At 42.0% G+C, this 20,110-nt stretch overlaps 2 protein-coding genes across 2 annotated transcripts in view; both read left to right on the top strand.

Annotated features, from left to right (window-relative positions):
- The first annotated feature begins 82 nt into the window (after positions 1-82).
- fancd2 (FA complementation group D2) lies at positions 83-15,195 on the top strand. Its single transcript, XM_071925874.2, has 34 exons — positions 83-172; positions 286-386; positions 524-635; positions 1,103-1,138; positions 1,641-1,787; positions 1,906-2,040; positions 2,139-2,270; positions 2,732-2,839; positions 2,972-3,081; positions 3,214-3,268; positions 3,874-3,993; positions 4,181-4,254; positions 4,396-4,539; positions 4,649-4,749; positions 4,854-4,969; positions 5,078-5,186; positions 5,313-5,411; positions 5,666-5,760; positions 5,841-5,996; positions 6,174-6,290; positions 6,720-6,848; positions 6,954-7,072; positions 7,285-7,395; positions 9,564-9,694; positions 9,780-9,879; positions 10,803-10,925; positions 11,196-11,289; positions 11,415-11,486; positions 11,822-11,860; positions 11,952-12,026; positions 12,670-12,744; positions 13,622-13,768; positions 13,961-14,050; positions 14,874-15,195. The coding sequence occupies exons 1-34, from the start codon at positions 83-85 to the stop codon at positions 14,961-14,963; spliced, it is 3,552 nt and encodes a 1,183-aa protein (XP_071781975.2). The 3' UTR covers positions 14,964-15,195.
- A 4,054-nt stretch (positions 15,196-19,249) lies between these two features.
- The window catches only part of tex264a (testis expressed 264, ER-phagy receptor a), a 64,270-nt gene continuing 63,409 nt past the window's right edge, over positions 19,250-20,110 (top strand). Inside the window, exon 1 of the mRNA XM_071925880.2 lies at positions 19,250-19,769. Within this exon, the coding sequence (XP_071781981.1) occupies positions 19,512-19,769 (258 nt within the window). The 5' untranslated portion in view covers positions 19,250-19,511. The remainder of the gene's footprint in view (positions 19,770-20,110) is intronic.

The raw sequence follows: 20,110 nt of genomic DNA, 5'->3' as shown, positions 1-20,110 counted from the left end.
TGGTGAGTTATGAAACATTTAGGGATTGTTGACTGACATAGTACCTTTTTATTGTCTGCTATCTCAGGTGCGTGAAGCTGTTATGGCCACGTTGGCCGCTGTGCAACTGGAGGACCTACCTGTGGTGGTCAAGTTCATCCTGCACTCCATCTCTTCCTCTGATGCATATGAGGTCAGAAGTCATGTCCACAGCATTCTGCATTTACATAATCTTTATAAAAAAACACAACGTAGTAGCGCTTATTTTTGTACTTACTTACATGGCACTCGTTTCCCTGTGGGTAGGTGGTGTGCAGTCTTCGTAAAAAGCTGGAGCTGGAGCTGTGTGTTCTCCCTCCAGTGCTGCAGGCCTCCCAGAGCCGTTTGAAGAGCAAAGCAGCAGCAGTGTAAGACAACGCAGACTGCATTACACTCATCACTCGGCGTCAATACGTATTGTCAGGAACTTACTTTGAAGTAGGCTAATAGGTTATTGATATTGTTTCCCTCGTGATATAATCTAATGAGTCTCATTCTGGAGCAGGTCCTCTGCCACTCCAGCAGCTGGCAGCAGCCAGGACAGTGTTACATTGGTGTTGGATGGCATCAAGTCAGCAGTGCGATTCCAGAAAACCATATCTGAGGCTTGGCTCAAGGTAGGAAGTAACCCCCCCCCCCCCTCCCTTTTTTTTTTTTAAGACCTCCTACTTCTATTTAATAATCATGCTACTGCTTTTTATTTATTTTTTTTATATCTCTAATGGCTAACAATCACTTTTCCACTTCCATCTCCTGCAATTCCTGAAAAGAAGCTTGAATTGACATTGACTTCCCCCACAGTATTTGGGGTACACAGTATTTACCCATTTGAAGAATAATCTCTTGCAAAGATGTCCCTTAAAGAATGTGTAAACACACTGTTTCCAGCCAGTCCCCACCTAGTACACAATTTTGAAAGATGTGAAAACCCAGGGTGGGGTGCTAGAGCGAATAGGGGCGTGTGTCTGTGATAGTAACAGTTTTCTGATCACAAAGCATTTGTGACCTCCAGCCTATCTGCACAATCTTTTCATCTCCATTTCGTTTTTGCTCACATGACTTTTGCTGTGTTGTTTTTCAATAGGCAATAGAGAATGTGGACGACGCAGAGGATCATAAGGTGAATGTCATCTCCTCAGTTTCTCTATGCATCCTTTTCATTTTAAGAAAGCTCAGCTGTGACTCATGGCAAAGCAGGTAGCGTTTACAAGGTTCCTATGCAGGTCTGTAAGATCTGGAAACACATGGAAAATTAAACTGATCATCAAACGGTTTGGGAGTTGTGCAAGAAATCTGGATAAATATGGGAAAATACTGTTGTTTAGTCCCAATGCACATATGACTACATAAATGATGTACTTGTAGACCCCACCATGATTTCATATAGCATTGTGTTTGTTGTTCAGAGAATCATCATTACCTATTGAGAGATGCATCTAGTTGGTAGTTATATTACCCAGCCACTATCAGAGTACATCTTATTGAACAGTGAACACTGACCAACATCTTCCAGTCCAGTCAAAAAATGTAAGTCTTGAGAAAGTATGACATTTCAAAATCAAGAAGATACAGCAACCCTGTGTTTATGTATTATGTATATGTGTGTCTCCCTGTAATGTCAGGTAATTGATCTGCTGGTGCTGTTCATCCTCCACTCCACAAACGCCAACCACAGCCGCCGCGGGGCCGAGAGGGTGCTGAAAGTCAAAGTTAGGACAGGGCAACTCCAGGAAGCTCTGCTACAGAAGACCTTCAGGGACTACGCTCAGGCGAGTCAGCCTTCAGACATGCAAGCTTAAGATAGGAGGTTGTATAAAGATAGTATCACAGTGCAGTATATTGTTTTCATTAATATGATAATTTTGTTCTTTACTGATTATGCTGCAGGTCATGCGAGGGTATTTCCCCTCCATCCTGGCCCTGGCTCAGAGTTTGTTGCGCTCCCCAGACTCCTGTGTGGTGCCTTTCGGTGGACACATGTACCGACACTCATTCACTGCCTTTGACTCTTACTGCCAACAGGTGGGTGCTGGAGTTGTTGTTTAATGTGCATGTGGGTGTATCTGTGTGTATATGCTTGAATAAAATTGTATCTAAAGCAATGCAATTCTGGTTTATAGGAAGCGGTGGGCTCCCTGGTGACCCATGTGTGCAGCGGTGTGGGTGGGGAGGTGGACGTGGCTCTGGAGCTGCTCTGCGGCCTGGTTACAGACAAACCCGCGGAAATGGCCCTCTACGCCGTCTTTGTCAAGGTAAGGAGAAGATCCAAATGTCTACAAATACAGCTGCTAACTGAAGACATAGAAAAATAAGGTATACACTACCAGTCAAAAGATTGGACACACATTTTTCTTTATTTGTACTGTTTTTCACATTTTAGATAATAGCAAAGAAAGTAGCCACCCTTTGCCTTGATGGAAAGGCAAAGGCTTTGGAAAGAAATTCATACATAGGCATCAACTTCACTATTTATATTTGTCTAAAAAACTAATTTCAAGCATTTAAGCATAAGCCTTTAGATCAAAATGACTTTTAAGATAATGAAAAACATAGTACATTCAATCAGGTGTGTCCAAACTTTTGACTGGTAGTGTACATTTATCATCATTTATGTGAGCATAATATGTGCCAACTGCTTGTAGCTGGCAGAAGCCCCCTCATGGTCATCATAGCACAGTATTTAGTGTTTAGCTGACTCTGATATTTGACACAGGGAATCCTGGACTACATGGACAACCTAACCCCCCAGCAGATCCGCAGGCTTTTCCACCTGCTCAGCAGACTGGCCTTTGGACAGCAGCAGCAAGGCACTCACATCCAGGTACACAGTCAAACAGGCACAAGGCACAGTCCTTGCACGCAACACTTTTCTTGCCTTTTCTTGTCATCCTTCCTGGACTAACTTAACCTCTCTCATTCTCTTTCATGCTCTCTCCTATCTTTCTCCCCTCAGGATGACATGCACATAGTGATCCGCAAACAGCTCTCCAGCACGGTGCCCAAGTACAAGCGTATTGGCATCATTGGTGCTGTCATGGTGGTGGGCAGCATGGGGGCCCGCAGGTAGGAGCTGTCTCACTCTCATAGCACCCCGGTCTCAAAGGTGCAGATAGAGAAGCAGTATTTCTCATGTTCACTCACTCCCTCATGCTCTCTATTTCTTGCTTTCTCTCACTCTGTCTCCCTTCCCCCCAGGTCTAAAGTGGACGGTTCACAGGGTGGGACATTATCCCAGGAGACGTACAGACAGGTGAATGTTATGCCCTAAAACAACCAGAGTTTATAATGTGTATGTACCAGGGTTATTATGGTTTGGGATTTTTAATTCGTTTTTATTTGTATATAGTTTCCATATACTATTACATTATTCCATTACTATTTCCGTATACTTTTTTAGTTCGTTTTCAGTGTGGGTTTGATAGATTTAGTTTTGTGCTCATTTTTTCTTAGTTTATTTTTTGTTTAGTGCAGTATTTTTTCTAGGGGTGGTATCTTGTAAAGGTATAATGTTATAAGTTCAGAACACATATATTGTATGTTTACAGCAGGTATTGTGTATTACAAACAAATAATAAATTATTAAAAAAAATATATTTACATGAATTCTTTACAAGTAGACAAGATAGTTTTTGTTCAGAGTGAAATACGACAATGTTTTTTAACACCTAGGTTTCACATTATCCTAATTATTAGTAATGAGGTGTTCTCCATTATTGTTGCACCAGTCACCTGAGCACAGCGATGTGTGATTATAGCTGCAGGTTTCTAGTTTGTACATGTGTGTGTGTGTGTGTGTGTGTGTGTGTGTGTGTGTGTGTGTGTGTGTGTGTGTGTGTGTTATTGTTGCCACTGCAGGTGACAGCCCTGTTGGAGCTGGTGCAGTCGTGCAGTGAAAGCTCTCCTGAGGCTGCAGCTCTGTACTATGATGAACTGGCCAACCTGATCCTGAACTCTACCTTGGACCCACAGGTGCAGGTGTGTCTCAAACAATCCTTTACTATACGCCCTATCTTAAATAGCCCCTTTTATCTATTTGATTTATAACTGCCTGACCTTTTTAATTCAACTTCTAGATATCAGTATTGACACACTGCCAGCTTCATAATATGCAACATCTGCATGATTAAGCATTTCGGCCTTGTTTTGTTCCTCTGGCCAACAGGAATGGATAGTGAAGAGTGTTCTAGATGACTTCCAGGACGACTTTGTGGTGGATCTAGGGCCGGACATAACAGGGTTAGTGGTGGACAGCTGACTAGGCAGCGTTAGCATGATGACATCAGGTCGTTCATATCAACATAAATACATATTGTGCCCAAAAAGGCTTAAATACTCCTGTAATTACTGTCATTAACCCCTCCTGTCTGCGTGTCCCAGCTCCTTCCCCCTTCCTCCCTGTGTGCTGTACAACCTGGATGAGGAGGAGAGTCAGGGAGGCATCGCCATCAACCTGCTGCCTCTGCTGACCGATGACATCCAGCACAAAGGGGAGCAGTGGAGTCAAACCGAGAAGGCACACAAGTCAGTCACCCCTCCCCCATCCCCAGTTTGTGTGAAATCTTTGAAATGATGTATTCAATTAAAGAGGTGTTTGATGTATTTCTCTCTCTTGCTGTATTTTGTGGGGCAGGCGAGTGTCTCCTCTCTGTCTGTCTCCATTTTTCCGGCTCCTGAGGCTGTGTGAGGAGAAGCAGCACCAGGGAGACCTAGAGGAGGTAGATGCCCTGCTGGGTGAGGAAGAGAAAGTTACAAATTCCTCATGGAAACCAGTTTGTTCTCATTGGTGTGGCTGTAAAATAATTTGTGTCTGTGTGTGTGCGTTTGCTGTATCACAGGCTGCCCTCTGGTCCTAACAGACATGGATGTAGTAGAGAAATTAGAGAGCGTGTCAAAAGTCGAGAGGGAGTTCCTCTGTGCATTGCTCTTCCACACCATCAACTGGTTCAGAGAGGTAATTGCATATTAACATTAAAGTGAAATTTTCATTGATTTATAGTTTGCACAATAGCAAGAGGTCTGTGGCTAAACATGTGTGTTACTTGTGTGTTGTGATATATAGGTTATAAATGCATTCTGTAGGCAAAAAGAAACTGAGATGAAGATCAAAGTGATGACTCGCCTACAGAACGTCACCTACCTCCAGACACTGTTGGAGAGAGCTTTGGCAGGTATGTCTCTCAACCAAAACCCTGGGAGGTCTTTAAATAATACATTTTCCCCATCATGCCCTGTAGTATCCATACCGCCAAATGTTTTAAAATGACATACTGTTACTGTCTCCATTTGTGTTCCAGCAACGCCTGGCTATGTTCCACCTCTTGCTAACTTTGATGGAGAGAGCACAGAAGGAGTTGTACCTAGCTCTGCTGCTCCTCTGAATAAGGCAAAGAAAGGTAACCAGGCCCAACAGAACACATTCAACTTTTGCAAAAAGGTTACATGATTGTTGTTAGAACTGCATTTTCATCACAAAATTCACTGATATTACATACATTTTCTGCTGATATGGTGCATCTCCAAATCGCTGGTTGCAATTTAGTTTGATAACAAAAACATATTTGCCTACAAAGATGTGTTGATGAAACAGAATACTCTGAATTAGGAAATAAAGAGCTCCCATGTGGTTCTCTACACTGTGATTATTTAGATGGCACACGAAAGAAGAGGAAAGCCCCTGGTAAGAACTCCTCGGGCAACAGCTCTCTGCTCGAGGAGGGGACTGAGGCAGATGAAACTCAGCAGGTAAACCTTTCACAGAATTATCTTTTTAATGTTCATGTAACTGAGCCAGAGAGCTGACTTTGCATGTGCTGTCCCTGCAGGAGCAGCCGGAGAAGGAGAAAGAGAAGGAGGTCCGGCAAGGAGTCAGTCTGGTGTCCTACAGACCTTTTTTCAGGGAGCTGGACATGGAGGTGCTCAGTGTGCTGCAGTGTGGCCTGCTTTCCCGCTCACTGCTGGACTCTGAGCTCCACACCAAGGTAAGGCAACAGAGTAGACATATGCTGTATATAAGTGAAATCAATGTAATTTACACCAGAATAGAGTATTAACTTTATTGTCATTAATCTGTTGAGTTGCCCCAACCTTGTGCACCACATGTATCAAACACATAGGGAGTTTCACACCTCTTATAACAGTGCTGTGGTAATATTCAGGTGCGAGAGGAGGTTCTGCTGGGTCCTGCTGAGCTGGTCTTCCTGCTGGAGGATATGCTTCGCAAACTGGAGTTCAGTCTCACAGCTGCCCCTGCCAAGAGAGCCCCTTTCCTCAAGGTACGGAGACAAGCTAATGCAAACAGAGGAATGATAAACACAGGATTCCTGTGCAGGCCAGGGAAGTCTTTTAGAAGGTTTGGAATTTGCACTAAAAGTTATACAAAGGATGGAAAAAACAACTATTCGGTCCTGATACACATGAGTGCACATTTTCATTTAACACATTGTGATATTCATTGCTGTGAGGAATAATCTTCAGCTATTGAGTGATTATGCTCCAGCTACTCTCAGCATACCTTGTATTGAACCCCAAGGAAAATCTTGAAATCCAGGCAAAAAATTAAGGTGTGGAAAAAGAATGGAATTTCGAAATGGAAATGTATACAAACCCTGTAAACCGTCTGCATAGGTCATTGGTCACTACTGACAAAATCTTAATAAGCTCTTGAGTCTCAGTGAAAGTGACTTAAAACTGTTCCTGTGCAGGCAAGGACCGACAAGAGTGTGGGCTTCTCCCACCTGCAGCAGAGGAGCTCCAAGGACATCGCCTCCTGCTGTGTCCAGCTGCTGCCCGCACTCTGTTCACACTTGGAGAACTGCCACAACCACTTTCAGGTACAAACACAGACACTCTCTGAAGTGATGAGAGAAAGCCATGTTTCTTTGTTCCAACTATGAAATCTTCCCAGTATGCTTGTATATATTTGTGCGTATTCACAGACTCTGCTATCTGAGAACAACGGCGTGGTGGATGGCCCCGCTACAGATATTCAGGAGCACCAGCTACTGTCGTCAGGCTACCAGCTGCTCCTGCAGGTCCTGAACACCACCTTCAGCTGGTGAGTTCATGTCGAACATTAAACCTCATAACCCTCTGAAGCATTGGAGCTGTATTTTTTTGAAAGTGTCAGTGTCTCTGGCTGAGCTGGGTCCCTGATTGGTGTGTGTGTGTGTGTGTGTGTGTGTGTGTGTGTGTGTGTGTGTGTGTGTGTGTGTGTGTGTGTGTGTGTGTGTGTGTGTGTGTGTGTGTGTGTGTGTGTGTGTGTCTCAGGTCTGGATTCTCCCAGCCAGGCCAGCGGAGCTTATTGAAGAAGGCTCTGGGTGTTTTGGCTGGACGACTTAAAGAAGGAGGGGCTGAGTTGACCCTGGAGCAGCTTGTAAAGTGAGTGGTGAAGGTTTACAGCCAGAGAGAGGGAACTGTGTCACTCGTGTTTCAGTATTTATTTATTTTTTTACATTCACTTCGCTGTGGTGGCGTGCCACTAGGGTTGGGTTCCATTTTGGAACCGGTTCCAAGTTGGTAAAATACCCGGATTCGTTAAGCTCCGAGTCTAACGAATCTCAAATCTTTTTTTCCTCCTCTCTCTTCCCCAACTGCCATCTGCAACTGATGACATAATATGAGTGCGCACTAACTCCCCAGTTTGTTTACTGGACTGACTGAACATAGCAGATCGCCTCAGATGTTCTAAAGTGTGGGCACACTTCAGCAAAATCAATGAACAAACGGCGAAATACAATATTTGTGGCAAGGTCCTCATGATGAAGAGGGAGATTACAAGACCCATGCTTCTTGTCATCTTATTACCCCACACCGGGAACACAGTTATTTTGTAATTAATAAAATAAAAGCACATATTCAGAGCTTCCATGTTCAAGTTTGGCTAAATGATAAACAGACATACTAACAACATACTGATCACTATGACGATGGTTATTGGTAGGGGGTTCATTTCAATAGGATTAATTGTCCTTACCTACAGTGACAGCAGTGTCCAGCAGAATCCAATGGTAACCAGGGGCAACATGCCAGTCTTTGCACTGCACTCATGTTAACTCTCTTAGTGTTAGGCAGTTTTACACATCTCCGATTAAAACGTGTTACTGTTTGCAAATCCCGTTACAAACACATGCGAGTTGAGAGTAAATTGTAGAATTTTAAGTTTCACTTTTGTTTTTGTGACTGACTTTGATAGCGCTTAGACCGCCCTCTGGTGGTGAAAGGCGGTGTAACCGGTATCTTGAGGAGGGAGGCACCACCTGTGTAAAAATGGCACGTGACGCACTAATAAAGATAATTATAATATAATGATAATGTAATGCATAAGGATAATGTAAAATATAATATATATTTTGGGATGGACAATGTGTACTTTGGGACGGTTAAAAATAGGTTTCTGGGACAGTTTTGGGACGGTGGTGAAAGAAGTTAGTTTCGAGTCCTGCAAATTACCTACAAAGATTCGATAAGGGATTCGAAAGGATTCGGATTCGATAAGCAGATTCGATACTGGATTCAGATTCGATAAAATGCTTTCAAACCCCAACCCTAACTGCCACAGCTGGAAAATAGCCCCCACAGCAAGAAAAACGTAAATACAATGGCCCCATTGCTCAGTCTGACAAAATAATTACAATTATAAAATACAGCTGCACAATTTCCCAAATAACTAAACATCCAAATAAGCGTCATTCTTAAAGGATACGGCTGGTGTTTTTAAATACATTTCTTATCGTCAACAAATCCTAGGAAAATAACAACATCAACAGTGTATTTGCCCTACTCCCATTACTTTCCGACTTCCCACAAACCCCTTTTAGCCTTCAACCCGGAAGTCATTGGCTCCAATTGTAAGTTAAAAACCTTTAAATACAGCTCACAAAGACATAGTTTCAATTTTAAAAATCGCCAACTGTTACCATGAAAAGTCAGGCTGTTGTAGTTATTACCAAATCAAATTCAAATGGGAACAAATTCTTCATTACGCTGGAGACTATTTTCGGTGCTACGGAACTACTTTCCTGAGATCGACAACGTGTTTACGGTCGGCTTATTAAGTTGTTTGAGGAAAAAGTCGGCTGGCCCGGTGCATCGTGATGATGAAATATGTTGCCCAGAGCAACGGCATGGCTCTTTGATGTGTTTTTAATCGTTCTTTTAATACAATGGAGTTCTATGGCTGCTGGGACATGGCTTCATTGGGCATCGGCTACATGGACGAGACCATGTAGTCCATGTTGTCCATGTATGGACAAATCATTGCTGATTTTGTTATTTTCATAGGGTTTGTTGACAGTAAGAAATGCATTAAAAAACACCAGCCTTATCCTTTAAAGTGTAACTGGCACTGATCTGGGAATGGGCCCAGCAGAGAACCTGGGTCTCAGAACCAAAATTACCTGCTGATCTACAAACATTTCTACAGGGAACATTGGTGTTAGAAACATAGATATCAGAATTGTTTAATAACACATTAATACAGTAATACATCAGTGTTATTTGTGTGATCGCCCGAAAAAAAGATCTTTTTTGCCCATCTGTTCATTTAGGCACAGCTTTGAGTACCTGCTGAACTTCCGCAGCACCATGCCAAGCCTCAGCACGGCCCTGTGCCTCTCCCAGCTCCTGTCCACTGTGTCGGAGAAGGGAGGGAACACCGCGGCCTACAGGGAGCAGACCGGTCAGTTTGACACGCTACCTCATTTAAATCCACTTATCTACTCTCCAGTGGACTGTGATGATAACTGATTGATTTCTCTTCCTAGCATCGCTTGCACGGCGTTTCCTGAGCCAAGAGTGGGTGACAGCCAGCGGGGAGAGGGAGCGAGGGAACAAATTCAATGAAGGACTTCAAACTCTCCTCAGGTCTGTCTGTGTGATAAATGGCTCTCTTGCACAGAAAACCTAGTAAAAAGCTGCATGCAGAATTGCTGGAAAGCCACCAAAATGCTTATTTGTAGAATCACAATGATTCATCAAAATGTACCGTAGTAGATACTGTTGGGATGCTGGACTGTTCTAGTTCCTATGACACCACACAAAAAGTGGCTTCAAGCTGGCTTTGTGACCAGATTAACACATGAGAACGTGAGAATGAGAACATGTGCTGAAGCGGTTAAAGACTCATTGATGATGCCGAACAGTAGCTAAATAACTTATCATTAGGTAGTGGTTTAAAAATACTATCCAAGTCATTACTTATACTATATCTCAGTCTTCTTCAACTAATTATTTGGTGCTTAAGAGGAGCACCTCCATAGGAGCCGGGCTCTGTGTGTTTGTTTGTGTGTAACGCTTATTGCAATGTGCAGTGCTTAGGGGAATTACGGTATGCACTGTTTAGGCCACACAGAGCCCCAAAAGCCCTGCATAAGGGAAATCCAGTGTGCACTTGTACACCAGGCAGCATGGTAGATGTCAACAAGCATCCATCAACTGGAGGCTGGTGGCTGTACATCCTCATACCAGGAAGTAGATCTGTGAATTTTTAACTGCAGTGGCCCAGTTAAGGCACGGATGAAACATTTTGTTCAGCTATTCTCTTAGTTACACTGTGCTACCACAGCACTTTGATGTGAGCAGGTGGAGTTATTAAAGTTGACATAGATTCACTTTAATCATGCATATCCCCCTCCCCCCTCCCTCTGAGCACCTAGAGAGTGCTTGCACACTTGTTTAAGTGCTTGTTTAACACCTTTTATTACCATGAACATGACCACTGTAATTGTGAACAAACATCTGAAATCCATAATTGTAATGTTTGTGTCTTTTCTCTGCTCACTCTGTAGTATCTACCTGGAGCATGCTGATGATGTTCTGAAGGCAGTGGAGGAGATCGCCGGAGAGGGCGTCCCTGAGCTCCTCAATGCAGCCAAAGATGAAAGCTCTGCCACCTGGCCCACTCTCAGCAGGTAGATCCCCCATCTAGGACCTCATCACTCAGCCCTGTGTCCCCAGTCATCTCACAGTGGAAGGTTGAGAGTCAGCTTGTCAGTCAGTGATTTTACAATGGTAGTTTTGGCTGTTCGATCGATCAAAGATGTGCTGCAGCCATGCTGACTTTGGTGATGTCAAAAGCACTTGGCTGACCAATTTAACCATAATCATGGTAAAGAACCCATACAACTGTATTGTTGCTATTGTATTTTTCACCCTTCCCTCACTTTCTCCTTTTTCTTCAGGCAGACATTTCTGGTGTTCTACAAAGGGATGATGGCAGAGCTGGAGAAAGCTGTCAAGAAGATTCCTGCTGGCAGAAACAGTGACAGCACTGAGGTAAACCTCTAGGGGTCTCACTGTAGAGTGAGTGTGCACATACAGTTTAACCTAATTTAATCAGAGCCACAAACCAACCACTCTTCTTTTATTTTTGAGAAATCTAACATTTTTCCTTCTTCTAGGCCCAGAGTGAGAAGCTGCTGACATGGAACCTGGCTGTTAGAGACTTTCACATCCTGGTGAACCTAGTCAAGGTACATCACCTGTTAGCATGATCAAAAAGCTGTAACTGACTATTGAACTGCCGATGACTATTGACCTAACACATTTCTAGCATCTGACTAACTGTTGGGCCAGATGCTCAGTGATGAGGTATTCAGTTCATTTTGAGTAACGTGGATGAAAACAGAATGGGTACTTTAACAAGAATCATGTTTATTACTCATTTTTTTTTATTTTTCTGCTGGGTCCTATTTATTTCCCCACATCTTGGTGAAATGAACACATCTGTTTGCTCCAGTAGGAAGGGTGTGTATGTGTTTCGTGCATGTGCTCACCTGCGTGTCACCTACATGTGCTCTCCTCACAGGTGTTTGACGCTAGGCCAGTGCTCAACGTGTGCCTTAAGGTGAGTTGGCTCTGCTTGCCAAAGCAGATTGCACATTAATTTGTAGCTGCTGTGACATTGTATTAACTGTCTCTAATGTTGTTATTGGCAGTATGGCCGCCTTTTCATCGAGTCTTTCCTGAAGTTAGGGATGCCACTGCTGGACTACAGTTTCAAAAAGCACAAGGTACAAACCAAATATATTCTTACCTATGTTCACTTGGGTTCCAACGCATGTAAACATCCAGTAAATGTCTGGGTAAGCTGGGTATCATGTGAAACTGAAAGTAAGAATGGCAAAGGGAAACCAGTAAGTGTTCCTGAGCAGTTCACTGACTTCCATGTTGTAATTTCTGGGGACAACACACAGTTGCAATCACATTTTTCTCAAGGTCATTTTCCTTGTTGCTTTCAAAAAAACAAGTTAACGAGCAGACTTCTCATGCAATCCTATAGTGCTGTGATATGATATGCAAATAATTTTGCCCATCTAGTCAAACATATTTGAATGCAGCTTTGTACCTTGAGAAAATCATTGTACTGAGATATGATAAAAATGTCTGTAGAAAAACTTTCACAAATGCCACAATACGTATATGGCATTCCGATTTATTTCTGAATAAATTAGTTGATGTCCTGCTTCCTAAATGACTGCTTCTGTTTTCTGCCTCTGCTTCCCTCTGCCTATCAAATCAATCAACCAATATGGCTTGAGGTGGCAGTAAAACATATGGCTGAGCGTACAAAACCATCCTGTCTTCTTTTGTAAACAAGTACAAACTGAAGTGCTCCCAGTGTGGTGACTGTGTGTGATGCAATGTCTCTCTCAGGAGGATGTCCAGAGCCTGCTGAAGACCTTCCAGCTCAGCACCAGGCAGCTCCATCACATGTGTGGACATTCTAAGGTAGATGCAGTCCCTTACTACTTTGCTAGGTGTGAATAATATCAATTCAGTCAGGACAACTCATGTGTTCAGTTTAAAGAGTTTATTGAATAAGAATTGCATGGCAATACAACTTTTGGTTTTGGCAGTGAATAGGTCTGCTTGTATGCACACCTTGCGCACACTGGTGCAAAAGCAACCAATCAGCAAGTACATCATATTCCCCTTACAGTACATAAAAGCAGATTTAAGCATTAGGCAGCTGGGGTTGTGGTGGGTGAGCAAAAGCAGCACAATTTTCACCGTTGCTTTTGCCAATCACACTGGTGGAGCATAGTGAACATGCTGCTGAAGCAGACCAATGGACTGAAGCCAGCTAGAGTTTCCTGACTGGACTTCCATAGTTGTTGTTGTTATTATTATTATCCTTATTAGCATTTGTGTAAATGTCACTGTGCTAGCAACCAAGAGGCAATGATGTAATGTCTTGCCTCTTTAAAAATGAAATGCCAGGTTCCTATGCAGGCCTAGAAAGACAATTTCCAGGTCTTATAAAAGTTTGAGAATTGCATAAAAAGTTTGACCAAGTTTGGAAAACAAACAGCTGTTGTTTGGTCCCAGCAGACATTAGTACTAACCCTACATCTGTAGTTCTAGACTCACTGTCATTTCACATATTGTGACATTTGTTGCTATGAAGAACAATCTTCTTATAGAGTGATATGGCCCAGTAGACTGTCGCATTGTCCGGTCACTATCAGCACTCATCATAATGAACACCAAGCAAAACCTTGAAAACCAAGAAGTTAAGGTCTGGGATTTTGAAATGGAAAATAAGTATGAACCCTGGAAATACACTAAGGGTATCTCAGTAAATTTGTGTTGTGTTGGTGCTCAGATTCGTCAGGATACAAACCTTACCAACCATGTCCCAGCCTTGAAGAAGAGCCTCGAGCAGTTTATTTACAGAGTGAAGATCATGCTGACGCTCAACAACTGCCAGGAGGCATTTTGGATGGGCAACCTGAAGAACCGTGACCTGAAGGTATAATATTTGTCTTTTAATTGGCCTCATAGTTTAACTTTGTGTGTGTGTGTGTGTCTGTGTGTGTGTGTCCCTGTCCGTGAGCACTTGGGAATCAGGAAGTTCCTTGAAATTTGCCAATTAAATTTGTATTTATGTCACCCTGTTCATTTTGAGCCATGGCCTTAGAAGCATGATCCCTCTGTGCTGCAGGGCGAGGAGATTCTCTCTCAGCGGTCACAAGGAAGTGAAGAGGAGGAGGAGGAAAGTTCAGAGCTTCCTCAGGAGCAGTCGGAGGATGAGGTATCTGCCGTTTTCACGATTCCTAAAGAAACGTTATATTCACATCTCATGCAAGAGCTGGGTTGGCTCCAAGCAAATTTGTGCATTTTTGATATTATTTTACTGTTTGTTTCGATTTATATAAAGACGTAGTGAGCACAATCTGCAGTGACTTTGCCAACAATTAAAACAAAACTTGAAATGTGCTAAAAGTAGTATTTGTGGCTTAAAAAAAATTCACCTTAAGTAAAAAAAAAAAAAAAAATCACCCTTCAGCAACATAATTTTTAACATCATAAAAACCCTGTTTTTATTAAAATGGACAATGGATATAAATAAAATGGACAATGGATATTAATAAAATGGACAATGGCTATAAATAAAATGAATGACAGAAGCAGGTAGATTAATGAGTAGTTAAGTATTTAGTTTAGGGAAAAAGCAGTATACCGTATTAATACAATAATGATGTCAATCCAATAGCAGTGCATTTTATCTGTGTTTTTTAAGTCAGGCAAACGGCCTCCTTCCACTGCTACTGAGTCTCAGTAATCCGAGAAGTTTGAGTCATACAGCGTGTGGGTTAACAGGCAGTTGACAACTGTAGAGGGCAGCTGTGGAGCAGAGGACTGATAAGATAACTATAACGTTCTGTTGCAAGCTAATGATTACTGGCTGTTAACAACAGGAAAACACTTTTTGTACAGGGTCGGTTCAAAGACCTCAGGTTCCTTTACAGTGCTGTTAGTCTGCATTTCTCAGAACTTTCTCCTTAATGCTTTGTGGAAGCAGGTTCATAGCTTTAATTTGCAAGGTTGCCAAATGTCTTGTGTGCTTTTTTCAGGCCCAGGAGAGTGATTCTGAAGGAAGTAAGAAGGTTAATGGAGAGGAAGATGGGGATCAAGATGATGATATCGCAGATGACTCTGACTAACACTTCCTTTCTTGAGAACAATAAACTGCTGGCTTTGATTTGAAACTTTCGCAAGTGGTTCGCACCTTGAACACTAATCATCACCTTTTGAAGTCTCAAATATCAAATAAGGAGTCTTGGTGTGTGTTTTAAATGAACACTTTGTAAATGGTTTTACTAAGTTTGCTGTTCAGTGGGCAAGGTGAAGGTAAAGAATCAGTAATACCACAATTTTTACAATTCTTGTATTCCTGTTGGGCGATATACAGTATATATTAAAAAAAATCTGTAATTTATGTAATTCTACAGATTTGATATTTTCTTTTAAAGATAAAGCATGCCTAATGATCAGGTGTTTTCAATGTAGTTGTGTTCTGACAAAAGTGCCTTGTTTTTCTGTTCAACAAAATAAAACTTGATAGATTGTTTGAATCTCATTAGTCAGTTGAGATTAAATATATTTAAAATGACATCTTAGCTTGTTTGTTTGTTTGTTTTTTATACTGAAATCAAATTAAAAATAAATAACATGAAAACTAGAAGTGATTATCTATCCTGATCTGCCAGGTATTTGTTATGCGTTTAAAAAAAACAAAAACAAAAAAAACCACTTCAGTCTTTTTCTCATTGGCTTTTGCATGACTACATGCCTCTAATGATATATACTAGAAAAAATTCAAACTTGAAACTATCCTGAATATTCTGTGTCCTCATTTCTAAACATTGCATACGCACAAAATGGGGCTTGAAAGATGCTTCCATTTTCCACGCAAAAGTTGAGATTTATAAAAAACAGACTTTACGGGAGAATGTGCGTACCTCTATGGAAACTGACTCATTCGCACATTTTGGACACTTGGTGACTGTGATGGCAAAGCAGTGATATAAAGTAAAATGTTCACCCTTACATTACAATTACACAGACTGCTAATAATAATAATAATACTATCCCAGAGGAATATCCAGGGCTTAATCATTTATTTGTTGATTTAGTCCAAAAAGCATAAATTTAATTATGGGCTCATAAGTAGCGTATTAATTAATTGCAACAAATTCAGGGTGTTAAACAATTGGACTGATTGTCACAGGGTTATAAAAGGGCTTGCAATGATGGTGCGTGATGATGCATTATGGCTCAAACTCATGGCCCATGGGCACATTGGAGACACTGGGGCTGGGCACAGACATCTTCATCTATCTCAATGTGTCTCTTTATTTAACACAACTTTGCACCATAGTAATAAAATACCTCCTTTTCAGTCCTTATTTCAGATTTTTTTTCAGTCTCTTCTTTCCAGGCTAACAACTTTATATTTCAGTGTAATAAACAGAACTAATCGTCGGGTTTTGGGTAGACTGCCAATAACGTTTTTGGGATTAGAGGGGATTATTCTGCCACAATAACCTTCAATCCCAAATCTAGCCAATATGTCAAATTGGGCAACAGGCTTGACCACTCAGCCGCATCTGTTTGTCCTCTTGAGCTTTTCCAGGACTTTCACTGGGGTCTGGTGGGGTTGATGAGATGGTGAAACTCAAGAAATGGCCTTCAGTCTTGAACTACTTGGATGTTAGGTAGGAGCGGCAGACTGCTCCTTGTTCACCGATGGATTGTGCCTGTGGTTCCTTCATGGCATTTCTCTGCACTCTACTTGCAGTGTGAGCGAGTGTGGAGTGTCATCCAGGCCTTTTCTCCATCCAGTTACAGCATAACTGTCACTTAAGGCATAACACAGTGTCTCCTGTTGTAGAACCTCTGACTGTAGCTTTTTCATCACTACTCTTCATCTTGTCAAGGTTGTCCTTCATTTGGTCGTGGTCATCATTTGCTGAGCTCTTGTGTTGGTTCTGTAGGGGTCAAGCAGTAGCTCAGGAGAGCCAGGTGAGTGTCATCCTCTTTGAGATTTGATTTGGCAGTTTTGACCATGCCGTTGGCCTGGGGGCAGTGTGGACATGATCTGACGTGCTCAAAATCATATTCCGCAATGAAGGTCTGGAACATTCTAGCAGAGAGTTGTGGTCCACTGTCAGCAGAATGTCTGGAATCACAAATCTCAAGAAGACACTTTTTAGCTTAGCGATAACAGTCTCTGAATCAGTTTTTGGCAGGTTGAGTAAGTAATTGATGACGATGAGGTAGTTTTTTCCTTTACATTTGCAAAGGTCTGCAGCGATCTGCTACCAAGGTAGCTCATGTAAAGATGTGGTAATCAAGGGCTCTTTTCCCTGGTAGGTCAGTGTGTATTGTAATGCTGACATGACAACATCAGCTCCTTTATGTCATCTGCAATGCCTGGCCACCACACTGAATACTTAAGATGAGACTTTATTGATCCCCTTGGGGAAATGGGGTAATAAGTTTGTAGCACTCTCAACAGTTGGTGAGACCATGATGTCCTTGATGCATCTTGTTTTTTTATGTCCGTTCTCATGCTGGCACAAAATATGTTTTGATTGCGTGTCTGAGCAGTCCATTCACTTCACTGATTGATTCTTGCTCAAGGAAAAATAGCTTAGCTGCCTCTGTCGCACTTTTGACATACTCTGAATCCTCCTTTGTCTCTTATTCTGTTCTGATATGGACCATCTCACCATCTCATGTACCTCTATGGCATCAACATATGTCTAAACCTCTGCTTCGAGATCATCTGGCTCTGAGTTCTTGCTTGGGTGCCTAGATAGCACATCGGCCATGACCACTTCCTTTCCTGGTACATAGACAACTACTGGATTGTCCAAGTCTTTTGAGTTTATCAATGTCAGTAATGTCTTGTGGTCTGAGCTTGTATACCTCTAACCTGCACAAATGTTTGCAGAAATGAAAGAGACTAGCTCAGAAGCCCATACACCAGCTCAGGATTCCTTTTCAATTCTACTAATGTCTCTCTAGAATACAATCTCAGTCTCTCTCATTTCGGCCATTACTTTCACCAGCACCGTCATACATCTTTTCTAGTTGATATCCATGGAACACAAGATAAACCAATGGCTCTCTCTCTCTCTACACAGCAAAAACAAGTTAGATTTGTGCAAATTTGTGTTTTCCCATTTGCTTTAAATCATCACAGAAAAAAATAAAAAAATCACACCACAGACATTTCACACATGCACAGTTCAACAAGGACCCCAAAAAAATCCTACATTCTCTTTGATATCACCACATAATAAAAACCTTCCTAGAGTGACATCCATTCATTTGGACAGTGACACACTGATGATTTTGCTGTATGCCCTTACTACTTTGGATGTGTAATTCCACAGTGGGTATTATTGCAGACTGACAGCTTTGGTTTAAGGGCATTTTTCATTCATAAAGGTTTAACAGATAAAGAACTGTTAGGCAGACTGACAGCTTTAAGTTGAAAGTATTTTCAGTCATATGGATTGAACAGATAAAGACCTACAGGCCATTTGTAACCCCTAATTTCAGGCTGCCAAAAATATTTAAACAATTTAGAATTCTATTCCATAAAGTTTTTAACATTCAGCGAGAAAGTCCTAATGTGCAATAACGTCTGGAAGACTGCAACCTTTTTTTGTGTGTCTTACAGTCTTCCTTCCCTTCTGCCTTTTTGAATGTAGCCTATATCGACGAAGACTCAGCAGCAACTACATTTGTTTTGTTTGTAAATTATTCAGTATGGAGTACGAGTACATGGTTGCCAGCGGGGCTTCTGAATTATCAAACCAGTCTCAAGTCACCATGCTCCTGCAAGGCTTAGAGTGTAACACGTGAACTCTACTGGGAAATTAAAGGGTAGAAAAAAGTTCTTCAGTTATTGATGACTCTAAAGACGGTTGATAACTATGAATCGAGCTCACTTATCCACCCAACCGTGTGCTGTGCAATACTGGTCCGACAAAAGTAGTAAGTTACCCCACTAATGTCTACACCCCCTAAGACGTGGATTGAAAAATGTCTGGCACCCCCGACGTGCCTTGATAGAAATCACAGAAAAGTGAAAGAAAAAGAAAAAAAACGATGAAAAGACAACAGAAAGGCAACGTCCCTATGTAGCGCCATCCTCTTTCAGCTCAAGCTTCTGGTTTGAACCATCGTGTGTGTGTGTGTGTGTGTGTGTGTGGGGGGGGGTGTCTTTGCTGTGCACTAATGCATTATCTACTAGTGCATAAATCAGAAAGAGTAATGCGTGTTAATTACAAACCGTCCAACATATAGTTTATACTTATGTGGTGTGATTAATTTCTACGATTTCAAACCGATCAGATAAAATGACAAATTTCATAGTTCCCCTTTTAAGATCGGAATGGTTTATCCAGGAAGCATGTTTCACTGTTTCGGGAAATAAACAAACGGTTTGGCTTTTCTGACAGCGTGAACGAGTGATTATCTTTTGGGTCAGGTTATTAACTGCAGTGGTAAACACACTCAGTATCGTCTCCTGAATATCCACCTTGTTTGTGTAGACGTTTCTATCTGCCGTCAAAGCCTGCGGGATCACAATCTCGGTTTACCTGAACCGGAGGAGGACGTGGAGGCTTGGCAGAATTTGTTTCTTTTCTTGTCCAAATTTCTTAAACTGCAGCACTTTTCGCTCTGAAGAAACGATGTCTGACTTTATTCTGTTGCTCTTGATAGTAATTCTCATAGTGTGTTTGGTTGTTACCTTGGTGGGATTCGTGCTGTACTCTGGGCTTCTGTCTGAAATCGTCATAAAGACGGGGTCGCCTCCTGTCAGAAATGTTACCTTCGCTTACAAGTTCAAAGAGGGATCGTACAAGGACTGCGGTCCACTCTACACAGAGAGCTGCAGCATCGGGCCGAAGCTGAGCTCCATCGGTGTCTTCTACGATGACCCCAAGCAGGTGAGAGCCCGGGCACCGACACCTCTCTGTCTGCCATGCGGTAATTACACAAGCACATTACAACACTGATTATGTAGTTACACTTGACCTCATGACATAGGCCACCACAAAGCCCAGAGTACTTTGTTTCCTGAGAAGACATTGGTGAGATGTGATATTTTTCGTCTAAAAGGTCGACCCACAGTTTGTATTATAATCTATGTCACTTTACACTTGATTTTGGAGGACTAGTATTTTTATGAATGAGTAGCCTATGTAATGTTTTGTGATTCACTTGTGTAATGCCTTGCTAAACAACAGTCCCCTCTGACAAAGCTCTCAGAAACATCCCATGGAAGTGT

The sequence above is a fragment of the Centroberyx gerrardi genome, chromosome 5, assembly GCF_048128805.1.
Source record: "Centroberyx gerrardi isolate f3 chromosome 5, fCenGer3.hap1.cur.20231027, whole genome shotgun sequence".
NCBI classification, from domain to species: Eukaryota; Metazoa; Chordata; class Actinopteri; order Beryciformes; family Berycidae; genus Centroberyx; species Centroberyx gerrardi.
This window is presented reverse-complemented; position numbering and strand designations above follow the sequence as displayed.